Source organism: Thamnophis elegans, chromosome 9, assembly GCF_009769535.1.
Source record: "Thamnophis elegans isolate rThaEle1 chromosome 9, rThaEle1.pri, whole genome shotgun sequence".
In the NCBI taxonomy this organism is placed as follows: Eukaryota; Metazoa; Chordata; class Lepidosauria; order Squamata; family Colubridae; genus Thamnophis; species Thamnophis elegans.
Window position 1 is genome coordinate 12,719,649 of NC_045549.1, and position 22,513 is coordinate 12,742,161.

Sequence of the window (22,513 nt, forward strand, 5' to 3'; positions counted from 1 at the left end):
TCGTTGCAGTTTTGAAACCTCAAACAATGGATCTGTACAGCTTATGGAACGAGCATGGATGAAGGGTCTGGAAGATCATGATGTATAATCAGAGAGGTCTTCTTTGTCAGAGTTTGTGGCATAAATTCAAATCCAGAAGCCCACACAGATAACTGATTCAGCTGGATTCATTAACTTCTTTATATACATAAGAATAGATGAATAAATGTACAATACCAACAGGTGGTTCTTCCAAGGAAACACAAGGCAGGAGAGTTACAGGCAAACACTAGCAGTTAGTTCTATTTCAGCAGACAAGCCCAGACAGACTGCTAGTTTACTTCTCAGAGCAGTTTCTTAAGTTTCTGTTTCAATTCTCTGCACAGACTCAGATCTGTTTAAGCTCCCTTTGGCTGGCTTAGTTACTATGCCTATTCATTGGCTGGCCTTGTTCCCATGTCTCTCCCAGTCATGAATATTCTAACATTCTTCTACGTCGATTATGACTAACGTGGCTAAAGAGTTATACATAAACCATAAACAAGTGGTTGTATTTTTCAAACAGAAGCTGATTTGTCCTTGAGAGCCTTGCCAGAAAGATAAAAGGGAGTGCAGCTAAAATACAACACAAGCAATGTTGGTTGCTAATGGAAACGTGACGAAAAAAAGGACACCCTTCCATAGGAAGCTAGCAGATCTAGGCACAGATAGAGGTTCACTTGGATTGAGGAGGAATGAGACAATGTGGACATTCCTGGGTCTCAGGTCTCTCAGACTAGCCAAAAGCACTTTAAGAAACAATTTCCCCAAACAATGCAAAAATAACATTGCTAAGGTTTTTGCTCGTTGTTTTGCTCAGCCTTACTTGCAAATACTTCATTTGAGCGGCCCCATTTGTTTGCATATAACATTCAGAGTACTTCAGTTTTTAAGGATAAGAAACTTCTCCCAAACAATATAGAAAAATGGCTTGACGTTTCCTTATCACACAGAAAGTTCTAAATGATTAATCATATTGCTTTTACCCAACAAGATGAGATTTCAACTCTATTAAATAGTAATGACAGCATTTCTGTCCTGTTCTTGTTTTTTTTCTCTTCTTTCTTTCTCTCCTTCCTTCCTTCCCCCGTTCTTTCTTGATTTCTTGCTTTGCTTCTCTCCCTCTCCATTTCTCTCTTTCTTTCTCTCACTTTTTCTTTCTTTCTTCTTTCTTTCTTTCTTTCTTTCCTTTCTTCCTTCTCTCATTCTGTCTTGATTTCTTGCTTTGTTTTCTCTCTCAGTTTCTTCTTTCCTTCCTTTCCTCATTCTCTCTTGATTTCTTGCTTTGCTTCTCTTCTCTCTCTTTCTTTCTTTTCTTCCTTCCTTTCTTCTTTCCTTCCTTTTCTCATTCTTAGTGTGTATAGCTAACACAACATAACCACAGGGCCTCAACCTCCGATAAATTCTACATACTGCATTTTGGGGATACCCTTTTACCCTAGACCAAATTCTATGCAAAGAGTCCGTTTTTAAAGCCCACCAGAAGGCTAATAGTATGGCAATCCTCTGAATGGAACTGAGTATGTCTAGTTTAATGAAAAGAAGGACTAGGAGAGACATGATAGCAGTTTTCCAATCTCAGGGGTTGCCACAAAGAAGAGGGAGTCAAACTATTCTCCGAGGTACCTGAGTGTAGAACAAGAATCAGTGGGTGGAAACTAATCAAGGAGAGAAGCAACTTAAAACTGAGGAGAAATTTCCTGACAATTAGAACAATTAATCAGTGGAACAGCTTGCCTCCAGAAGTTGTGAATGCTCCAACACTGGAAGTCTTTAAGAAGATTTTGGACAACTATTTGTCTGAATCGGTATAGGGTTTCCTGCCAAGGCAGGGGGTTGGACTAGAAGACCTGCAAGATCCCTTCTAACTCTGCTATTGTATTGTATTGTATTAAATGTCCTCTTTGTGGATGTTTGTCTTTGTGGGGGTGGGGAGGTGTCTGAGATCCCACCAGATGGCAACATTTAAGGGAAGGCAGCTGGAGTTACAGTAGGTTTTCCCTTATTGTTGACAGATCAGCTTCATGTTGTGGTCTACCAGACTTCTTATATTTATGTATATAGCTAACGTCCATCCTGTTGGCTCTTTCTTCAGATGCCTTGTAGTGAAATAAACTCGTAGTACTTTTGTACCACTCTATTCTGGTTCCTGAGTTCTTGCACCTGACATCATTGCAGATAACGTAGTTTTAGTGTTAGGGTTTCCCAAGGCCCACATAAAACGGTGCAATGAAAGACATATTTACCGCTAAGAGTTCACCTGGAGTATTTACAGCTACTGTTGTCATACACAGGAATATTTGGGCAGAAGCTGGAAGACACGTTCGTTATGAGAAGCGATATGGAAACCATTTGGCTCCATTGCTGGTAGAACAGTGTGTGGATTTTATTCGTCTGCGGGGGTTGAAGGAGGAAGGACTTTTCCGATTGCCGGGCCAGGCTAACCTCGTCAAAGAGTTACAGGATGCCTTTGATTGCGGAGAGAAGCCACTGTTTGACAGGTAAGACCACAAACGTTTCTTTTTATAGACTTCTCTTTCAGGGGTCAAAGAACACATTTCTCAAAGCAAGCTCCCCTACAGTCCACTATGTCTCTTTGACTGTAACTCCACATACTGTGATGACCCAGGGAGTGGCACAAAAGCAACACAGAGAACAGGTCTAACTCCCCTTGATTTCTCCCACTCTGCCACCAAACGTTCCCACATTCACTATAAGTCCGGGAGCAAAGCTCTCACACGCATCTTCAAAAGCCTCAGGCTCAGTGTTGGTTTCCAGATCCTGTTGGAACTGGTACTCTGCAACGGGGTCCGGCGTCCTGTGAACGCACATGCACAGCGTGAGCATTCGTACTTACCACCCGCGACACTCCAGCTGCTTGGCGGAGCATCACGCAGGCAACGTACGCTCCATACGGGAAAGCCCCGATCGGCTGAAATAGCAGTAAGGAGAGTGGGCAGGCAGGCGGGCCCTTCGGAGCACCATACTGGAACAGTACCTGGTGCTCCCAGCATGCACCGGTACTCTCGTACCGGGGCGTACCAGTCGTATCCCACCACTGCTCTGGCTTCAAGTAATCCAGTAAGTAAGGTTAACTAAATAGCAACCAGGGCCAGCAGTCCAATAAGCTAGAACAGTAACCAGAGCAAGAAGTTCAGCGAAGCAGGCAAACTGACAAGCCCCACAAGGCAGAGGACAGTAGTCTCCAGGCGTCAGCAAGTTCACATGAGACGCCACAGATTCAATGCTTGTTCACAACAAATGCCCCTCCAGTGGTGGGTTTCCAAATTTGTTACTACCAGTTCGCTCGTGCGCACTCGTTATGCTTCTGCACATGCACAGAAGCATCCAGGTGGGTGGGCGGAGCGTTCTGCCACCGCTACTACGGATTCAGCTGAACCGGGAGCAGCCCATCTCTGTGCCTCTCTCACTGGCACCTTCTTACGTCTCAGTCCCCAGGTGTGCCTTGTGAAAGTGGGTGCAGCACTCTTTCATAGTCGGCTCAATCTGCGTTGATCTCTCCTTCTCTCTTCCCTCCTGGTTCTCGGATCAGGGGGGGTGGTCCTTGCTCTTCTCCTGAGCTCTCCCTGTCTCCAGGACTTACTAATTCAGAAAATCCTTGCCTGGACCGACTCTGCCCTTCCCCAGTTTCCTCCAAGGCCAACGGAGCCGGCCTCTCCATCTCTGTCAGTTCTTGTTCTGAGGGGGGCATGACACACACATTTATATTATGAGCGCAAGAACAAATGCAATCCAGCATGGTCACATTGACTATGAGATTCTGGGAGTTGTGATCCTCACACATCCATAAGACACCAAGTTGGGAAAGACTGTATTAAAAACTTACTATTGTGGGAATTTATAATAAAAGGAGATTTGGACTTGAAAGGTCTAATTCAAATTCATTCTCCAGTATAAATCCTTCCAAATTTTTGAGATGTATTAATAATTATTCACTATGCTAATAATGAATGTGAGACTTGGGTCTCCGTTACACCTTCAAAACCGTTTCAGAAGTACCTGATAGAACCTTGGCTTTTCTTTAAAAATTGTTAATGTTGTACACCTCTTAGAGCAGGAGTGTCCAAACTGGGAACTTTAAGACTTAGGGACTTCAACTCCCAGAATTCCCCAGCCAGCTGGCTGTGGAATTCTGGGAGTTGAAGTCCACAAGTCTTAAAGTTCCCAAGTTTGGACACCCCTGTCTTAGAGTCACTGCCTATGAGATTGGCAGACATATACATTTGATAAATTTATATGTCCGTCCATAAGAGCTACGGTGGCACAGTGGTTAGAGTGCAGTACTGCAGGCTACTTCTGCTGACTTTCAGCTGCCTGCAATTTGGCAGATGGAATCTCACCAGGCTCAAGGTTGACTCCGCCTTCCATCCTTCTGAGGTGTGTAAAATGAGAACCCACATTGTTGGGGGCAATAGGGGCTCTATAAACCTTAGAGAGGGCTGTAAAAGCACTGTGAAGCGGTATATAAGCCTAAATGCTATTGCTATAAAGAAATAAAATTATAACCTTCCATTTGATCCAAGAATTCTTGATTGGGTGGGACGGTTTCCCTCAATCAGATAGCCACTAGAATATTGAGACTAAAATTTCCAGAATGCTGAAATCTGGAAGCAACAGGAAAACAAGCTGCTGTGTGTGATTTCGCATTTCACTACCAAGAATTCTTCTACCTTTCACGTATGTGTGTGTGTGTATGTGTGTATGTATGTATGTATGTATATTATATGTGTGTATGTTGTATGTGTGTATGTAGGTATGTATGTATGTATGTATGTATGTATGTATGTATGTATGTATATATATATATATAATATATATATATATATTATATATATATATATATATATAATATATTTAGAGTCACAACCCCTGGTAAGCCCCAATTATGGGAGGAAGCTAACTGCGCTGATAACGGATCAGAGCCTGTGGCCTAATGGCTAAGATGTCTGCCTAGTATGTAACACAGCCCAGGTTCAAATCCCAGTAAGGGTATGGCTAGCTGATGAGAGCTAAATAGCTTGAAATAGATGTATACTAGTCTCCCTTTATTTATTTATCAGCACAAATAAACACACACACACACACACACACACACACACACATATATATATATATATATATACACATACATACATACATACATACATATATTTAGCCTCGCGAAGTATTTTATGTTTTCCTTTCCCTCTGTCTGTGTGCCAAGCGCTCTCTTTTTTATGACTGTTCATCTTGCCTTTCTCTTTCCAAAAACTCCTACTCGCATCTGGCCGACGATAAGGCGATTGTCATAATAGCTGAATGAAATGAGCAACTTGTCTGTACACGTTGTCAATTTGAAGAGTCGGTTTTCATAAGACGAAAAAAGCTAAAAATGAAATGCCAAGTATTACTCTCGCACGTTGATTGATGGGGCCAGTGCATATGAAATAATATATTTGTTAAGGGTCAGGCTTATGGCACTATCTGGTTCAATATCGCTGACAATGACTGGGAGTCCATGGCATTTCAGACAATCTAGTTCTTAATAGAGAGGAGAAGATTTATAGCCCAAGGTTGAACTGTGGGGTCCTTGGTGCTCTCTGAGCTTGGTTGTTGTCTTGTAGACATTCTTGTAGACATTCCAGATGTTACCTAGTTGAGTAATGAAATGTCTGCAAGAAAACAACCAGGTTCAGAGAGCACCAAGGAGCCCACTTTCTTTTTTCCCCTCCTTGACACAAAGACATCCCGGCAGATGTAATTCCCCTAGGTCAGGGATGGCAAAACCTTTTCGGCACCGAGTGCCAAAAAGAGAGCAAGCGCATGCGTGCGCAGCACCGAGTGCCAAAAAAGGAGTCCTTCATGCTCACTCGTCTGGGCCGCGACCAGGAAGAGGAGCCCCCCAGGGGCATGCGCGTGCCGGAAAATGAACTTCCAGTTTCTGGCGCACAGATGCACACCAGCCAGTAAGTCTTCCGGTTAGTGATTTATTTATTTATTTATTTATTTATTTATTATTTATTTATTATTTATTATTTATTATTTATTTTATTATTTTATTTTATTATTTTATTTTATTATTTTTTATTATTTATTATTTTATTATTATTTTATTATTTTATTTTATTATTTATTTTATTTTATTATTTTATATTTATTATTTTATTATTATTATTTTATATTTATTTTATTTATTTATTTATTATTTATTATTTATTTATTTATTTAATTAATTAAATATTTATATGCCACCCAATCCCGAAGGATCCGGGCGGCTTACAAAAAATAAGAAAAAAAAACACCTAACGAGAAAAAAAACAGTTTAAAATAATAGCAATAGCAATAGCAGTAGACTTATATACCGCTTCATAGGCCTTTCAGGCCTCTCTAAGCGGTTTACAGAGAGTCAGCATATTGCTCCCAACAATCTGGGTCCTCATTTTACCCACCTCGGAAGGATGGAAGGCTGAGTCAACCCTGAGCCGGTGAGATTTGAACCACTGACCTGCTGATCTAGCAGTAGCCTGCAGTGCTGCATTTAACCACTGCGACCTTGGCTCTTAAAAACAGCAACACCCTCATACATTCATTCTAATTGGGGCTGGACCACAACAGTGATGTCAACAGCCCCAGGCCTGCTGGAACAGCCAAGTTTTTACAGCTTTCCTGAAGGCCGGAAGCATTGATCAGCTGGCCAGCATGCATACTCCCGCTGGAAAATGGAAGACCAGCCCTTCCGGTTTCCGGCACTGCTGCCTGCACAAAGGCCAGCTGATCATCGTATACGCATGCACGCCAAAAACCCGGGAGAGGAACAGGCACACACATTGCCAACAACATGGCTCCGCCTACCACTTTGGACACCATGCCATAGGTCTCTTAGGCCCTAGTTCAACTGTGACCAAGATGTTGGCCTTAACCTTTCTCCATCTTTTGTTGAAAGAATCCATCACCTGTTTGGAAGTTCCTAAGCTCTGCTGGCTGTTTAACCTTCCAGGCATTGCAATTGCCCTGGCACCGTGTGTGCCTCAATTTAATCCACAGTGAAGCCTGCTGAAAATACATCCATGTGAAATCCTTTTTCACACAGGTGTGCGCTCCTTCCTCTGCAACAATTCTACGCCTAGGAGTTTCCTCAAGAGAGATAATGCTGAAAAGAAAGTTCCAGCTGAGCTCCTGTGATTTTATAGATTAAGCACATTTTTGCTGGGCTCAGCAACTGTCAGGGAGCGGTGGCTATTCTTAAAAATGGACCGTTGCAGGAAAAGACAAGTTGGCAAAAGAACCTTTGCAGATTTTTGCTGTTCCAGGGTCTTTCTGGCCTTCTATTCTGTACTTGCCTGAAGGCACAAGCTGCTCACCCTTTTCACACTGTGGCAAATTGCAGGCACCCGTACAAGGCATGTATTTACAAAGAATGGTCCTGAATTATGCCATTATCTTCCTTAAAATAAATGGAACCAAAAATATAGTTGCCAGTTTCAGCTGAAATTAATCATTCACGCACACTTGAAATACGTGCATGTCGCATATTTGCATGTACATGCATATATGTATGTACCTGCCAGAAGCTACATTTCCCCCCACCACCAAAAAAAAGGGCAGGGCCAAGAACAAATATACTAATTAAGTTAACAACTATCAATTAAAGTTAATTCCTTGCAAAATGAAGTGTCCCGGTTACAAAAATTGTTCTCTTATCTGCATATGGCAACCAATCACTTTCTGAGATATGGCCCAGTTTCACACAAAGAAGTGAAAGAACACACACACAAACACACACACAACACATAAACACACCCTTATTCCTTTCAGCGGGACCAACTCCCAAAATGAAGGAAATTATGGAGGTGAAATAAGAGTAAAGGGGAAGGGAGAGGGAGGACAGGACATCAGACGGAGGTAAGGAACAGCTAACTGGAGAAAGAAAGAAAAAGAAAAAAAGGAAAATCCCATTACAAAAGAGTTAAGTTTAACAGGCAAGAAACTCTTCCAAGCTAATCTTCAAATCATCTGCTGTAGCCATTTATTTTTTGTGCCCAGTCTGTTGCTTTCAGCACTTTCCTTTATACTTATCAGGTACAGTATAAGATAAATGCCCCTCCCTCCCAAAAGAATATTGGTAATTATTATAGGAAGAACCTTTTATGTCTTTTCCCCTCTTTCAAACACCAATGTGATTGTATCCCTTCATTAATTTTCTTCATTTCCTAGAAGTAAAAGTGTAAAAGGCCACCTCTCAGCCTAAGGGACCTAACCTCTCTGTGATGTACCTTATGGACAATTTTAAAATTGACCAGGGATCTTAATCTTACAAGTCCGTTTGTCTAAGATTCACCCCGTGCCACCCAACAGAGCAACTGGTTGATACAGGTACCAGATTATCTGTCCAACTGCCTGTTGCTCACCTTGGCTTTTTTTTTTTTTTTTGCAAATTTATTTTTTATTTTTTATTTTAAACATTAAAAAAACATTTAAAAAATTCTCATCCATTACATACAGCGTTACAAGTGTTTTTGCATCCATATTCTGAAGTCCCCCTAAAAGAAAGGCAGATGGCATTCTATAATATATTAACATTAAAATAGAAATTGGCATCCTTTATGGAGAACCTGGATTCTTTCATGTGTCTTTAAAGCAGTCAATATGTTAGATTTTGAAAACCAAATTTTAAATGGGCAGTTATGTCTGGTTGTAGTGTGCTATGGAGTACCAAAAATGGGTTAAAAGAGCCAAGGTGGCACAGTGGATTGAATGCAGTACTGCAGGCTACTTCAGCTGACTGCTAGCTGCAGTTCGGCAGTTCAGATCTCACTGGCTCAAGGTTGACTCAGCCTTCCATCCTTCCAAGGTGGGTAAAATGAGGATCCAGACAGTTGGGAGTAATAAGCTGACTCTGAAAACTGCTTAGAGAGGGCTATAAAAGCACTCTGAAGCAGTATCTAAGTCTAAGTGCTATTGCTATTGCTAATAATTCAGTTTAGATTTAGCCTAAAGACCCAGTCATTCCTGGGTTAATGACAGTATCTAAATTAATCAACTGATTACAGTTAGTATAATTACCTGGTTATCTATGGCAGTGGTCTCCAACCTTGTCAACTTTAAGACTTGTGAACTTCAACTCCCAGAGTTCCTCAGCCAGCTTTGCCAGATGTGGTGGAGCCCAACAATTTGTTTAAGTTGGGTACCAAGTAAAGAAAGTGTGATTTAAATCAAAGCAATTCTAGTTCTAATGTTATCACTGTCTATTCAAACTACAAATGATGTCAAATGCATCTTTGATTCTTCTTCTCTGGATTCTCTGGTTTTTCTTTAAAATACAAATAGTTGCAAGAGGAGGCAACTGCAAATGGATTACAATGTGGACATAGACCAATTCTACTTTTCCTGTGCCATTTCCCCCTCTATTGGTTTCTAAAACAAAGATCAACTTCAGAAGAGTAATTTTAGCAACAAAATTACGAGTGAAAGCATTGATGCTATTTCCTCTCCATTCTGCCAGCTGTCAAAGCTGCCAGCTTTGCTGGCTGAGGAACTCTGGGAGTTGAAGTCCACAGGTCTTCAAGTTGCCAAGGTTGGAGACCACTGATTTATGGGACTTCCATTGTCCAACTGCCTCTTTTCTGAGAATAGTATATACAATCCATCTACCTTCCCTCACTTTCATTATACAGCGTATATTCAATTACAATTGGCTTTTTTTTAATGGACATTTACAAGATCTTAGGTAGAGGCAGTCACTAACAGTATTCCTTTGGTTTTTCACAGACATACAAAATTTAAATGGGTTTGATGTTTTTAGATGCACAGAAAGCCTTTGACAATGTGAACTGGCGATTTATGTTGATACAGCTGGAACAGATGGCTTTGGTAAGAAATTTACCCAAGCCATACAAACTATATACCATAAACAAACAGCAAAGTTAATGATAAATAGAGAATTGTCAGATTTTATTGAAATAAAGAAAGGGACGAGACAAGGTTGTCCACTATCACCTCTGTTGTTCGTCTTAACATTAGAAGTCCTCTATTTTTGGGGGTACTGCTGATAAGAGGAATGGCTGTGTTTATTGTTTAATGTTATATGGCCCTGGTTATGCACAGTATATATGACTGTACGAAAATGAAAATGGAAAATAAAAACATTTACATCGGGGGGAAAAAAGAAGAAGTCCTAAATAGAAGCATCAGAGAAGAGAAAGACATAAAAGGAATAAAGATTAAAAAGGAAGAATATAAATTGCAGGCATTTGCAGATGACCTGGTCTTCATCTTAGAGGACCCACTAGAAGATGCACCTAAATTGATAGAAAAATAGAGAAACATGGAAAAGCAGGTTTGAAAATAAATAAAGATAAAACGAAGATTTTGACAAAGAACATGCTAGTAAGACAAAAGGAAGAATTGGCAGAAGCTTTGAAGATTCAAGTCCCGAACAAGGTGAAGTATCGGGGGATATATTTGACAACAAGATGTAGTACACTTAAAGAGAACAACTATCAAAATTTAAGTAGGAAGATTCAGGAACCTAAATGTCCCCAATATCTTTCTGCACAGGTAGTCCTTGACTAGTAACCACAATGGAGCCGAAATTTCTGTTGCTTATCAAGACAGTTATTAAGTGACCTTTGTCCCATTTTATGACCTTTCTTGCCACAGTTGTTACGTGAACCACTGCAGTTGTTCAGTTAGTAGCACAGTGGTAAATTGAACCTGGCTTCCCCATTGACTTTGCTTGTCACAAGGTCAGACTCGGGGGCACTCCAGCCATCATAAATAAGGGTCAGTTACCAACAAGGTTGGGTTCCTGCCAGTTCTAAGCTCTTCTATAGAAGAGGTTCCACAAATCTACATTTAGAACCGGTTCCAGCTCCCTCCCTCCGCCCGTCACACATCATCAAGATGAAGAGCAAGAGGAGGAATTCTGGGAGTTGAAGTCCGCAAGTCTTAAAGCTGTCAAGTTTAAACACCCCTGGGGTTTTTTTTTCTAAAGGGGGAGGGGTCCAAGGGTCTTGTAACTTGACAGCTTTAAGACTTGCACACTTCAATGCCAGAGTTCCTGAGCCAACATGACTGGAGGAGGAATTCTGGGAGTTGAAGTTCACAGGTCTTAAAACAGCCAAGTTTGAATACCCCTGGGGTATTTTTTCCTAAAGGGTTAGGGGTGCAAGGATCTTGTAACTTCACAGCTTTAAGGCTTGCACACTTCAATGCCATAGTTCCTGAGCCAACATTTGGGTTGCTAAGCAGAGCGTTGCTAAGTGAGTTTCACCACAGTTTACAAGTTGGCTACGCCCACCCAGTCACATGGCTGGCAAGCCACTGCCACCCAGTCACATGGCCATCAAGCCACTCCCACCCAGTCACATGGCCAGCAAGCCACTCCCACCCAGTCACATGGCCAGCAAGCCACTCCCACAAAGCAGACCACACCTACAGAAGAGGTTCTAAATTTTTGAAACCCACCACTGGTTACCAAGCATCTGAATTTTGATCACGTAACCATGGGGATGCTACTACAATCATAAGAGTGGAACATATTTTTTAACAGTGAGTTTGTTTATATGTTAGGGCAGTGATGGTGAACCTTTTCGGCACTTGCACGGAAAAGCCGTGCACACGTGTGTGGGCTCGTCGGGGCCGCGCTCCGGAAAAGCCAAACTTCCTGGTTCTAGCACGCATGCGCACCTGACAATCAGCTGGCTGGCACGTATGCACAGGTCGGTTTTCGGTACTGCCGTGCGCAGGAAGGGATCACACTCCGGAAAAGCCAAACCGGGTTTCGGCACTGCTGTGCGCACGAAGGACAGCTGATCGTGCACGCCTGCATGCCAGAAACCCAGAAGACAAAGAGGCAAGGCTGTGCGTGCCGGGGGACATGGCTTTGCATGCCACTTTGAGCACACGTGCCATAGGTTTGCCATCACGGCGTTAGGGTTTTTTAGTTCACTATCTTCAACATCTTTACTATTTTTAATCTTCTCCGTGGCAATTATCCAGTGTGCAAGAAGACAAAGCACTGAATTCCATGAACAGTACAATGAAGGGAGAAATGAATAAACACTTAGAGCCTCTCTGTACTCATAATCAAGATTGCTTCAAAGCGATCGATTGTTTAATGGTACTTTTATGGATCTCCACAGCTGACTTCTTTATTGTTTTGCTTTAATACGTAATACGTAACATGTTAGGGACGCGGTGGCTCAGTGGCTAAGACACTGAGCTTGTCAATCAGAAGGTCAGCAGTTCGAATACCTAGCGCCACATAACGGAGTGAGCTCCTATTACTTGTCTCAGCTTCTTCCAAACCACAGTTCGAAAGCACGTAAAATGCAACTAGAAACATAGGAACCCCCTTTGGTGGAAGGTAACAGTGTTCTGTGCACCTTCGGCATTGAGTCATGCCTGCCACATGACCACGGAGACGTCTTCGGATAGCGCTGGCTCTTCGGCTTTGAAACGGAGATGAGCACCAACCTCTAGAGTCAGGAACGACTAGCACATATGTACAAGGGGAAACATTTATCCATCTTCAACATCTTTACTTTTTTAATCTTCTCCAAGGCAATTATCCAGTGTGCAAGAAGACAAATGAACAGTACAATGAAGGGAGAAATGAAGATAAATACTTAGAGCCTCTCTGTACTCATAATCAAGATTGCTTCAAAGCGATCTATTGTTTAATTGTACTTTTATGGGTCTCCACAGTTGACTTCTTTATTGTTTTGCTTTGATACAGTACGTAACGTGTTTTAGTTTTCTAACTGGAGTGTGAAGAGGTGGGACTGAATTCAAGCAGGTCTGATTATATTGATATTCATCCTCCCAGTAAACATAACTATGACATATATTTCCCAGAATTTGTGTGAGTGCCTGTGTATTCAAGAAGCAGTAATAACATGCACACTGAGACCAATTTCACTTGGACCTTCTCATTAACAAAAGAAGCCACAGCTAAAAAAGCATGTACTAGTTTTTGACTGCAGTTTTAAGAGTGTCTTGAAGTTCAACAGACTCTCAAGGATCTTCTCCAGCACCATAATTTGAAAGCATCAATTCTTCAATGCTCAACCTTCTTTATGATCCAACTCTCACAGCCCTACATTACTAGTGATGTTGTTTACCTTCCACCTTAAAATGGCCCTGATTCACTTACATGCACTCTGCTGTCTGAAAATCAGGCTGAAAAAATTGGGGTGTCCTTATCTATCTCTCCCTCCCTCCTCCTCTCTCCCTTTCTCTCCCTATCCCTCTCTCTGTCTCTCTCTTGTGTCTCTTTCTTTCAGTCTCTCTCTCTCTGTCTCTCTCTTTCTCTTTCACTCTGTCTCTCTTTTTCTCTCTGTCACCTCTCTTTTTCTTTCTCTCTCTCTTTTACTCTCTCTCTCTCTCACTAACACTCTGTGTCTCTGTCTCTCTGTGTCTCTTTCTCTGTCTCTCTTTCTCTCTTCTCTCCCTTTGTGTCTCTTTCTCCTCTCTTTCTCTTCTCTTTCTTCTCTCTCTCTTGTCTTTCTCTGTGTCTCTTCTGTTCTCTCTCTCTTTTGTGTCTCTGTCTCTGTCTCTCTCTTTCTCTTTTCTCTTTTTCTGTGTCTTTTTCTGTCTCTGACTCTCTTTCTCTGTGTCTCTTTCTTTCTCTCTTTATCTCTGTCTCTCTTTCTCTTTCTCTGTCTCTCTTTCTCTCTGTATCTTTCTCTCTCTGTGTCTGTATCTTTCTTTTTCTCTTTCTTTCTCTTTGTGTCTCTTTCTCTCAGTCTCCCTTTCTCTTTCTCTGTGTCTCTTTCTGTCTGTCTGTCTCTCTCTCTCTCTTTGTGTCTCTATCTCTCTGTCTCTTTTTCTTTCTGTGTGTGTCTTTTTCTGTCTCTGTCTCTTTCTTTTCTCTGTGTCTTTCTCTTCTCTGTGTCCTTCTCTTTCTCTGTGTCTCTTTCTCCTGTGTCTTTCTCTCTCTTTCTCTCTCTGTCTCTGTCTCTTTCTCTCTGTGTCCTTTTCCCTCTCTCTCTTTCTCTCTTGCTCTCTCTTTCCCTCCTTCCCTCCCCCCTTCTCCGTTTATTGTCTCCTTGGACTACCCCAAACAATACAAACCATAGCATGAATCTGGTGGCAACAGTGCCTAGAAGAACCATTCCAAAACTGCAGGTTCTTAGGTGAGAAGCTGTGAAGTGTAGCATGCAGAGAGGATGTCAACAGATAGATGGGAATTTTGGAGACCTGCTTAGTATCCACTTATTCTATGCCCTTAGTGAACATTGGCTGACCTATGAATGATTTGTAACAGAGACCAAGCCATGCAGAAAGTAGCTGCTGTCCAAGGTTCTGCTGTCTCTGCATTTTTGTGTTTCTCTATCCAGTTTCAGCCAAAGACTTCAGGAAATGAATGTGCATATTAAATTGGAAGCAAGACAGGGAACCCAACATCACAGGATAAGCTGTATACTTAAGTTGCTCCCAGTCTCAGATTAGTTAATGGTTTGCAAATTCTCCCTTGGAAGAATTAATAATTAAATAGCTGGCTCCCGTTAGCAGTACAATTTATCACACAACCCTCAAAGCACTTTGCAAACATTAATTAGTAAAACGTTCCAAGTGTCATGTGAGTAGAAATATGGAAGTACACACAGGACATAATTCTTTTCTTTTTAAATTTTGCTTGGTGCAATAGGTTGCAAAAACTCTATAACTCAACCTTTTTTTTTTAAACTAGCCAGACATAACCTTTGAATCTACTGAGTTGCACATAAAGGAGAAAGACATTCTGGGATAAGCTGAAAGGAAAGCAATAATGATGCACAGGTTGGATATGGAAAGCAAGAACGAAGTAGTACTAATGAAAGGAAGGGTGATTAAGAGTCTGACACTTGCAATCTACCTACCAGCTGCCTAGTCTATTATTTATTTATTAATACCCTTCTTACCTAATCTACAAAATAGATAAGGTAACCGCAAGAGAATCAAAACTTCTATTTAGTTTTGTTCTATTCATAGCTTATAAGAGTCAACATTTGAAAACAGCATGTTATTGCTGCTAGTTGGTGAAGTCGTGTCCGACCCATCGTGACCCCATGGACAACGTTCCTCCAGGCCTTCCTGTCCTCTACCATCCTCTGGAGTCCATTGAAGCTCATTCTGACTGCTTCAGTGACTCCATCCAGCCACCTCCTTCTGTGCCCTCCCTTCTTCTTTTGCCTTCAATCTTTCCCAGCATTAGGCTCTTCTCCAGGGAGTCCTTCCTTCTCATTAGATGGCCAAAGCATTTTGAGTTTCATCTTCAGGATTTGGCCTTCTAAAGAGCATAAAAACAGCATAAAATAATCAAACCTGTATTTTTTTTAAATGCACATTTCCTGGATAATTTAGAGATCTTTAAAATGATTTGTCATATATGTGACCTGCCCATATTTGAGGACTGGCTCTCAGAGACAGATTTAATTTGAATTCAGGGCAAGAACTGGTTAGATTGCTAACTAATACATTACACTGCAACAGATATTGGAAGTATGGGGAGTTAAGAACCTTTGCAAACCATTTCTGTGGATAAGTAGGGTATAAGTACCTACAGCCATGGATGGTTGCAAGTTATTTGATTTCACCTTATCCCTGAAGAAATCCAGGGAAGGCATTCCTCTGTCCTGTTTTATCATCATGTCATAACTGTGAGTAAGTCAATTTGGGAGAGAGAGAACCATATGTATAGTTTACTGTATGGCTGAGTAGATATGTTAAGACAGGTTCAACTATATCAGTATACCAATTTACAGTCTCTTTGTTTTTTTCTTTTTTTTTTTTATTAATGTTTTTTATCAATTTACAGTCTCTTTTCCATCTTTCCTGAAGAAATACCAATAATTTATGTCAATTGCTGAATAGCTGCTGCTCAAACATATATTCCATATAATATTATTTAAGAAGCCAGTGAAAACATAATTTGATTTTGATAAGCTTAGTGTTTTAGAAATACCATCTTTTTGTTGGTAAATAAACAGGAAATTAATTGGAAGGTTTATGTTTTGTAAAAGTAATATTATTTTTAAAGGTTTTCTTAAGGGAAGGATTTTATTTCAACCCTTCTCTGATTGTTATTGCTACATGAATTGGGAAAAATTTTGGAGTAGGAAAAGGCTTGAGCCTGTCACCAATAACGTTATTATCTTTACATGGGAATAACTTTCCAGAATTTCAGAAAAAGTAGGTCTCAGAAGAAGTTAATAGTGCGCCAACTGAGACTGCAGATGTTTGACTGGAAGAGTATAATAATACTACTGAGTATCAAATGAACACAATACACTTTAGTGTCTGTCATTAATTGAAATACTACATTGTGTTGGTAATAGCACATATGCATAGAGCTGAGGTGGCGCAGTGGTTAGGGTGCAGTACTGCAGGCCACTTCAGCTGACTGTTATCTGCAGTTCAGCAGTTCTAATCTCACTGGCTCAAGGTTGACTCAGCCTTCCATTCCTTCCGAGGTGGGTGAAATGAGGACCCAGACTGTGGGGGGCGATATGCTGACTCTGTAAACCGCTTAGAGAGGGCTGAAGCCCTATGAAGCGGTATATAAGTCTAACTACTATTGCTAGTGCTTAAATATTATTAAATTTGGTCACAAACTTTGAAATTTATGTCTTAAATCCCCTGCATAAATCTAAGACTGAAATGACATTGTAGAAATTAACCCAATAAGAGCCAGAATGTGGCAGCCTTGTTCTCTTGAAGGAAGTCTCCATAAGAGCCGAGGTGGCGCAGTGGTTAAATACAGCACTGCAGGCTACTTCAGCTGACTGCAGTTCTGCAGTTCGGCTGTTCAAATCTCACCGGCTCAAGGTTGACTCAGCCTTCCATCCTTCCGAGGTGGGTAAAATGAGGACCCGGATTGTTGTTGGGGGCAATATGCTGACTCTGTAAACCGCTTAGAGAGGGCTGAAAGCCTATGAAGCGGTATATAAGTCTAACTGCTATTGCTATTGCTATTGCTAAGTCTCAATGTGAGGTGAGAATAGGCTTGTCAGATCCAGGCAAAGACATCCACCAACTTTGATGAAAGAAAAGAGTAAACTGGCAGAAATTCCCTTCGCTCAGTTTTTTGGGCCAGAAAACTGAGTGAAGGGGGAGGGGGGTCTTTACTTTGTGTTTATTTGACCAACAGAAACAGAGTACAGAGAAGTATTTTTTTTCCCTTCCTTCCTTCCCTATACTTTAAAGTAACAACCCAGGAAATGTTTAAGTTCATTTACAAGAAAAGTTTCATCCTTGCAGTTATTGTGTGTTTAAATGATTTTACCTGTTCATTTCTTTCCTGAAGCATGTGAATCCAGACCCCTTTTCTCATCTGTGATATCCCCATAATGTTACCAGTTTATCTGTTTAGCAACTGATGGTTTTTTTCAACTCTGCCTGCAAGCTATGGGAAGTGATCAGAAAACCAGAAGTATTTATCATGGTCTGCCACTTGGTATCCTAGCTTTTTCATTGACTTTTTCTGAGTCACCGCTGTGCTGTTTTTGTATGCTCTCAACAACTAAAAGATGTTGGAGTTAATCTAAAGCATAATGCCCAGCTGAAGGTCATCTTCTGAAGAAAGATATGAAATCAAGGCCACCTTGACTGAACGCTCTGCATCTCCTTTACTTCAAAGCTCCTTGTGCTTTTAGGAATTGGAAGTCGCTCGTTCAGATCATTAATACAGTGTGCAATTCCCTGAAACATGCACCAGCAGGCTGTCACACAAAACACAATCGTGTTGCCATGGCTCTCCTTTGTTGCTTTCCATCCACCTAGATCAATCTAATTAATGTTCTGTAAACTTTACCCTGGTTGGTTATCAGCTTTTGCAGGTGCTCATTCAGATTGAACACCTGGCATATGCAGGTATGAATGGTCCAAATGCATCATTTCTTTAAGATTCAAGGTTAAACACTGATGGAATAAATAAGTAAAATGCAGTAAAAAAGGTAAAGGCTCCCCTCTCCCATATGTGTTAGTCATTCCCGACTCTAGGGGGCAGCGCTCATCTCCGTTTCAAAGCCGAAGAGCCAGCGCTGTCCGAAGACGTCTCTGTGGTCATGTGGCCGGCATGACTAAATGCCAAAGGCACATGGTACGCTATTACCTCCCCACCAAAAGGAGTGGTTCCTCCTTTTCTAATTGCATTTTTTACGTGATTTCAAACTTCTATATTGGCAGAAGCTGGGACAAGTAACGGGAGCTCACTCTGTTACGCAGCGCTAAGGATTCGAACCATCAAACTGCCGACCTTTCTTATTGACAAGCTCAGCATCTTAGCCACTGAGCCACCATGTCCCTCGTCATATCGTGCTAATTCCAGCTGCTGGACCACAGGTGTCCATCCACAGCTGGTTGCCAGTTAGCTCTTGTGTTATAATTTACACTCACTGGAAGGTGAATTAAAAAAAAAGAAAGGCAACACATTTCAAAATTATGGAAGAATGATTCTATCCAAGGTCCTGGGTGTTTCTCTTGTCTCCTAAATTCTGACCTCTGTATCAGAAACACTACAAACTATGTAGCAGCTCCTAAGTGTAAGTTGAATATGCGTCTGTCATCACTGAAGAAGCTTCTTGGAGGAGAAGCGAAATGTTCTTCAAAGAAAAAACAGAAAGTCCAGTTGCCTCTTGAAAAAGCACCTGTGGGACTCCATTGTTGGAGTAACCATAACCTCTGGAGGCAAGTTGTTCCACTGATTAATTGTTCCAACTGCCAGGAAATTCATCCTAGTTCTAGGTTGGATATCTCTCCTAACAAACGTAGAATATACCTGCTGAACAAAACTCTGTATTGGTGACAGGAAGGGCATCTGGCCATTAAAACACTCCATTTAGCTCTGTTCAGTTGCCCAGACTCCACCCTGCAAGGGATTATGGGGACGCCAAATTAAGGTGATGATTTCATTTAATTTTGAAAAAGCAGGTACCAAGAGCCGAGGTGGCGCAGTGGTTAGAGTGCAGTACTGCAGCCACTTCAGCTGACTGCTAAGCTGCAGTTTGGTGGTTCAAATCTCACCGGCTCAAAGGTTGACTCAGTCTTCCATCCTTCCGAGGTGGGTAAAATGAGGACCCAGACTGTGGGGGCGATATGCTGACTCTGTAAACCGCTTAGAGAGGGCTGAAAGCCCTATGAAGCGGTATATAAGTCTAACTGCTATTGCTATTGTCATTTAGGCAGATTTACACATTTTTGAAAGCCACAAGCAATCTGACAACCTTTCTCTCCTTAGATGTCTTCACCTTCTGCCTGAAATTGGTTGCCTTACTATGTTCGTAGCAGTGGCGTCATCATGGACACACCTCAGTCTCCATGTTTGCTTCTGCATGTAAAGGTTCCTTGTGCATATGTAAGGTCAGCTGCTGAACTGCCCCCCGAGTTTGTAATTGGCCTGACAGCATTTCTTCAATGCCTCAAAGCAAAAAATCTTGTTGACACAACAAATTGCAGGGAAGGAAGTCAGTGACAACGGAGGCTGTGATAAAAAGAGCTCCCAATCCAGGTTGTTTAATTGCACAGGAAAAGTCCTGTGAGTGTTTGCACATCCCAAAGCCTTTATTTTATCTTTCTATCGGAGATTTATTGTCCAGTGGTGTAAGCATTAAATGAACAATAAACTTATCTGTTCCTCATAAGGTCTTCTAACATGTTTCTTTAAAAGGAAGAGTATGAGGAAGCTGTGAAAAATTGATGCAGAAAGGGCAAGAATTTAGAATATTCCAAATATATGTGGGTTTTGTATTAATCATTCCAACTAGGAATAAAGTTTGACATGACAGTAATAAGTCTAACTATAGCAACATTTTAAAGCCTTTTCATAGAAATTCTATACAGAAGCATGAAATCGCTTAATTCACTCACAAAATCCTTTGAATACAAGCCAGTAGTGTGCTGCAGCAGCCAAAAAAGCCAACACAATCTTAGGTTGCATTAACGGAATGAAGATCACATGAAGTACCGTGTTTCTCGGAGTATAAGACGCACCTTTTCCCCCCAAAAAAGAGGCCAGAAATCTGGGTGCGTCTTATACCCTGAATACAGCATTTTTTTTGCCTCCTGAAACCCCATCCCCTTCACCAAAATGGCTGTGCATAGCCTTTAGGAGGCTTTCATGGTGCTTGGGAGGGCAGAAATTACTGGAAAATGGGCTGTTTTTTGCCGAATTTTGCACCCCCCAACCCCCCAGGAGCACTCTATAAGCTTCCTAAAGGTTATCCATGCCCTTTTTTTGACAAAAAACAGGCCTGTTTTTGCAAAAAACTGGCAATTGTTTGCTAGTTTTGGGGGGGCCCACCCCCCAGGAGCACTCTACAAGCCTCCTAAAGGCTATTCATGCCTTTTCTTTAAAAAAATGGGCCCATTTTTGCAAAAAACGGGGCATTTATGGGAGGTCTGCAGAGTGCAAAAACTTTTTTTTCTAATTTGCCTCTTCAAAACCTTGGTGCATCTTATACTCCAAAAAATACAGTATTAGCATCACTTTATAAAACCTTAGTAAGACCTCACTGAGAATACTGCATCCAGTTTTGGTCACCGTGTTATAAAAAAAAGATGTAGAGATTCTGGAAAGAGTGCAGAAAAGAGCAACAAAGATGATTAGAAGGATAGAGTCTAAAACATCTGAAGAACAGTTGCAGGAATTGGGTTTCTCTAGTCTAGTGAAAAGAAGAACTAGGGGTGACAAGATAGCAGTATTTCAATATTTGAGAGGTTGCCACAAAAAATAGGGGGGGGGGTCGACCTATTTTTCAAAGCATCAGAAGGCAGGACAAGAAGCAATGGGTGGAAATTAATCAAGGAGAGAAGCAACCTAAAACTAAGGAGAAATTTCCTGACAGTGAGAACAATTAATCAATGGAACAACTTACCGCCAGAAATTGTGAATGCTCCAACACTGGACATTTTTAAGAAGAGAGTGGACAACCACTTGTCTGGAATGGTATAGAATCTCCTGCTTGTGCAGGGGGTTGGACTAGAAGACCTCCAAGGTCCCTTCCAACTCTCTTCTTCTGTTATTCTGTTAAATGCAAGCCACAAAACTCCAAATACCATACACAATTCTCTTAGGCAATGGCCCAGATGAATTGAAAAAATGGTGGGGGGATATTTATGTGATCAGCTAGCCAGCTACAGTATAATGGGTTGCTTCTGTTAAAAAGGAGCAAAACATTGAATTACAGAGAAAATGGAGAGGAAATCAATCTAATTTAGAAAATAGCGGTCATTGTTCAATACTCCCCGGTAATTTTGAAGCAGCCGTGTAATAATATTACTTTGGCAAAATGAGTTTCTGTATGAAAATTCAGCTTGGCTTAAAAGCTGCCCGGTGATAGTTTTCCAATTAATGCATTTCACAGGGCTCAGTTATGGGTCGAATTTCATGTTGGTCCATTAGATGGGAAAGAGAAGCAGGATGCACCAGAAGACTGTTATGAAAAAGGTGCTTTAGCTAAAATCAGTAGACACTACTTAATGCATTTAATAGTTAGTAGTCTTAGCTAAGGTGTCCGGTGTACTAGAGGTGGTATTCAGCAGGTTCTGACTAGTTCTGGAGTTCTGGTAGAGGAAATTTTGAGTAGTTCGGAGAACCGGTAAATATCACCTCTGACTGGACCCGCCCCCATCTATTTTCTGCCTCCCGAGTCCCAGCTGATCGATGGGAAATGGGGATTTTGCAATAACCTTCCCCTGGAGTGGGGAGGGAATGGAGCAGTGGTGAAATTCAAAAATGTTTACTACCAATTCTGTGGGCATGGTTTGGGGGCATGGCAGGGAAAGGATACTGCAAAATCTCCCTTCCCTCCCAACTTTGGGGCCAGCCAGAGGTGGTGTTTGCCGGTTCTCAGAACTACTCAAAATTTCCGCTACCGGTTCTCCAGAACCATCTGAATTTCACCTGTGGAATGGAAATTTTACAGTAACTTTCCCATCACACTCCCCGAGCCATGCCCACCAAGCCATGCCCACAGAACTAGTACTAAAGGCCAACTAGGCCATGCCCACTATGGCCACACCCATCCAGCAACTGGGCAGAGAACCCGTTGCTAAAAATTTTGAAGCCCACCCCTGATTATAACCCGGTGTATAAACTGTGTAGAAGTGTGCTGCACAGGGATGGGGGAACAATAGTTGTAATTTTTTTTAAAAAAACAGCGGTCCAAATATCAATAGCAGACGATTGGAATTTTGCACACACATTCTCAGAGAATTGTGACAGAAGCCACATCTGCAACCTAGCAGGCCTTCGTATGAATGTAATAATTTTTAAAAACCCGACTTCTAAGTGGAATTCTGCAGAAGGGAGCCGGGTATGTCAGCAACAGTCTTGGTATTAATGGAAATTGTATAGTGTATTTTGTCAAGGTCGTGCTATCCTTATTGCGAGCTCACCATAAGCCATGCTGTATTTCATCAATTTTCGAATATGCCACAGTGGCTTAGTTCATGCATGCCATACCATGCTATAAACCACGACTGAGAACCTATAGCAGAGGTGTCAAAATCA

General features: G+C 41.5%; 1 protein-coding gene across 1 annotated transcript in view; it reads left to right on the forward strand.

Annotated features, from left to right (window-relative positions):
• The window catches only part of ARHGAP24 (Rho GTPase activating protein 24), a 71,284-nt gene that overhangs the window by 18,922 nt on the left and 29,849 nt on the right, over positions 1-22,513 (forward strand). The window contains 2 exon segments of the mRNA XM_032223732.1: positions 2,313-2,339; positions 2,342-2,519. Coding sequence (XP_032079623.1) covers positions 2,313-2,339; positions 2,342-2,519 — 205 coding nt within the window.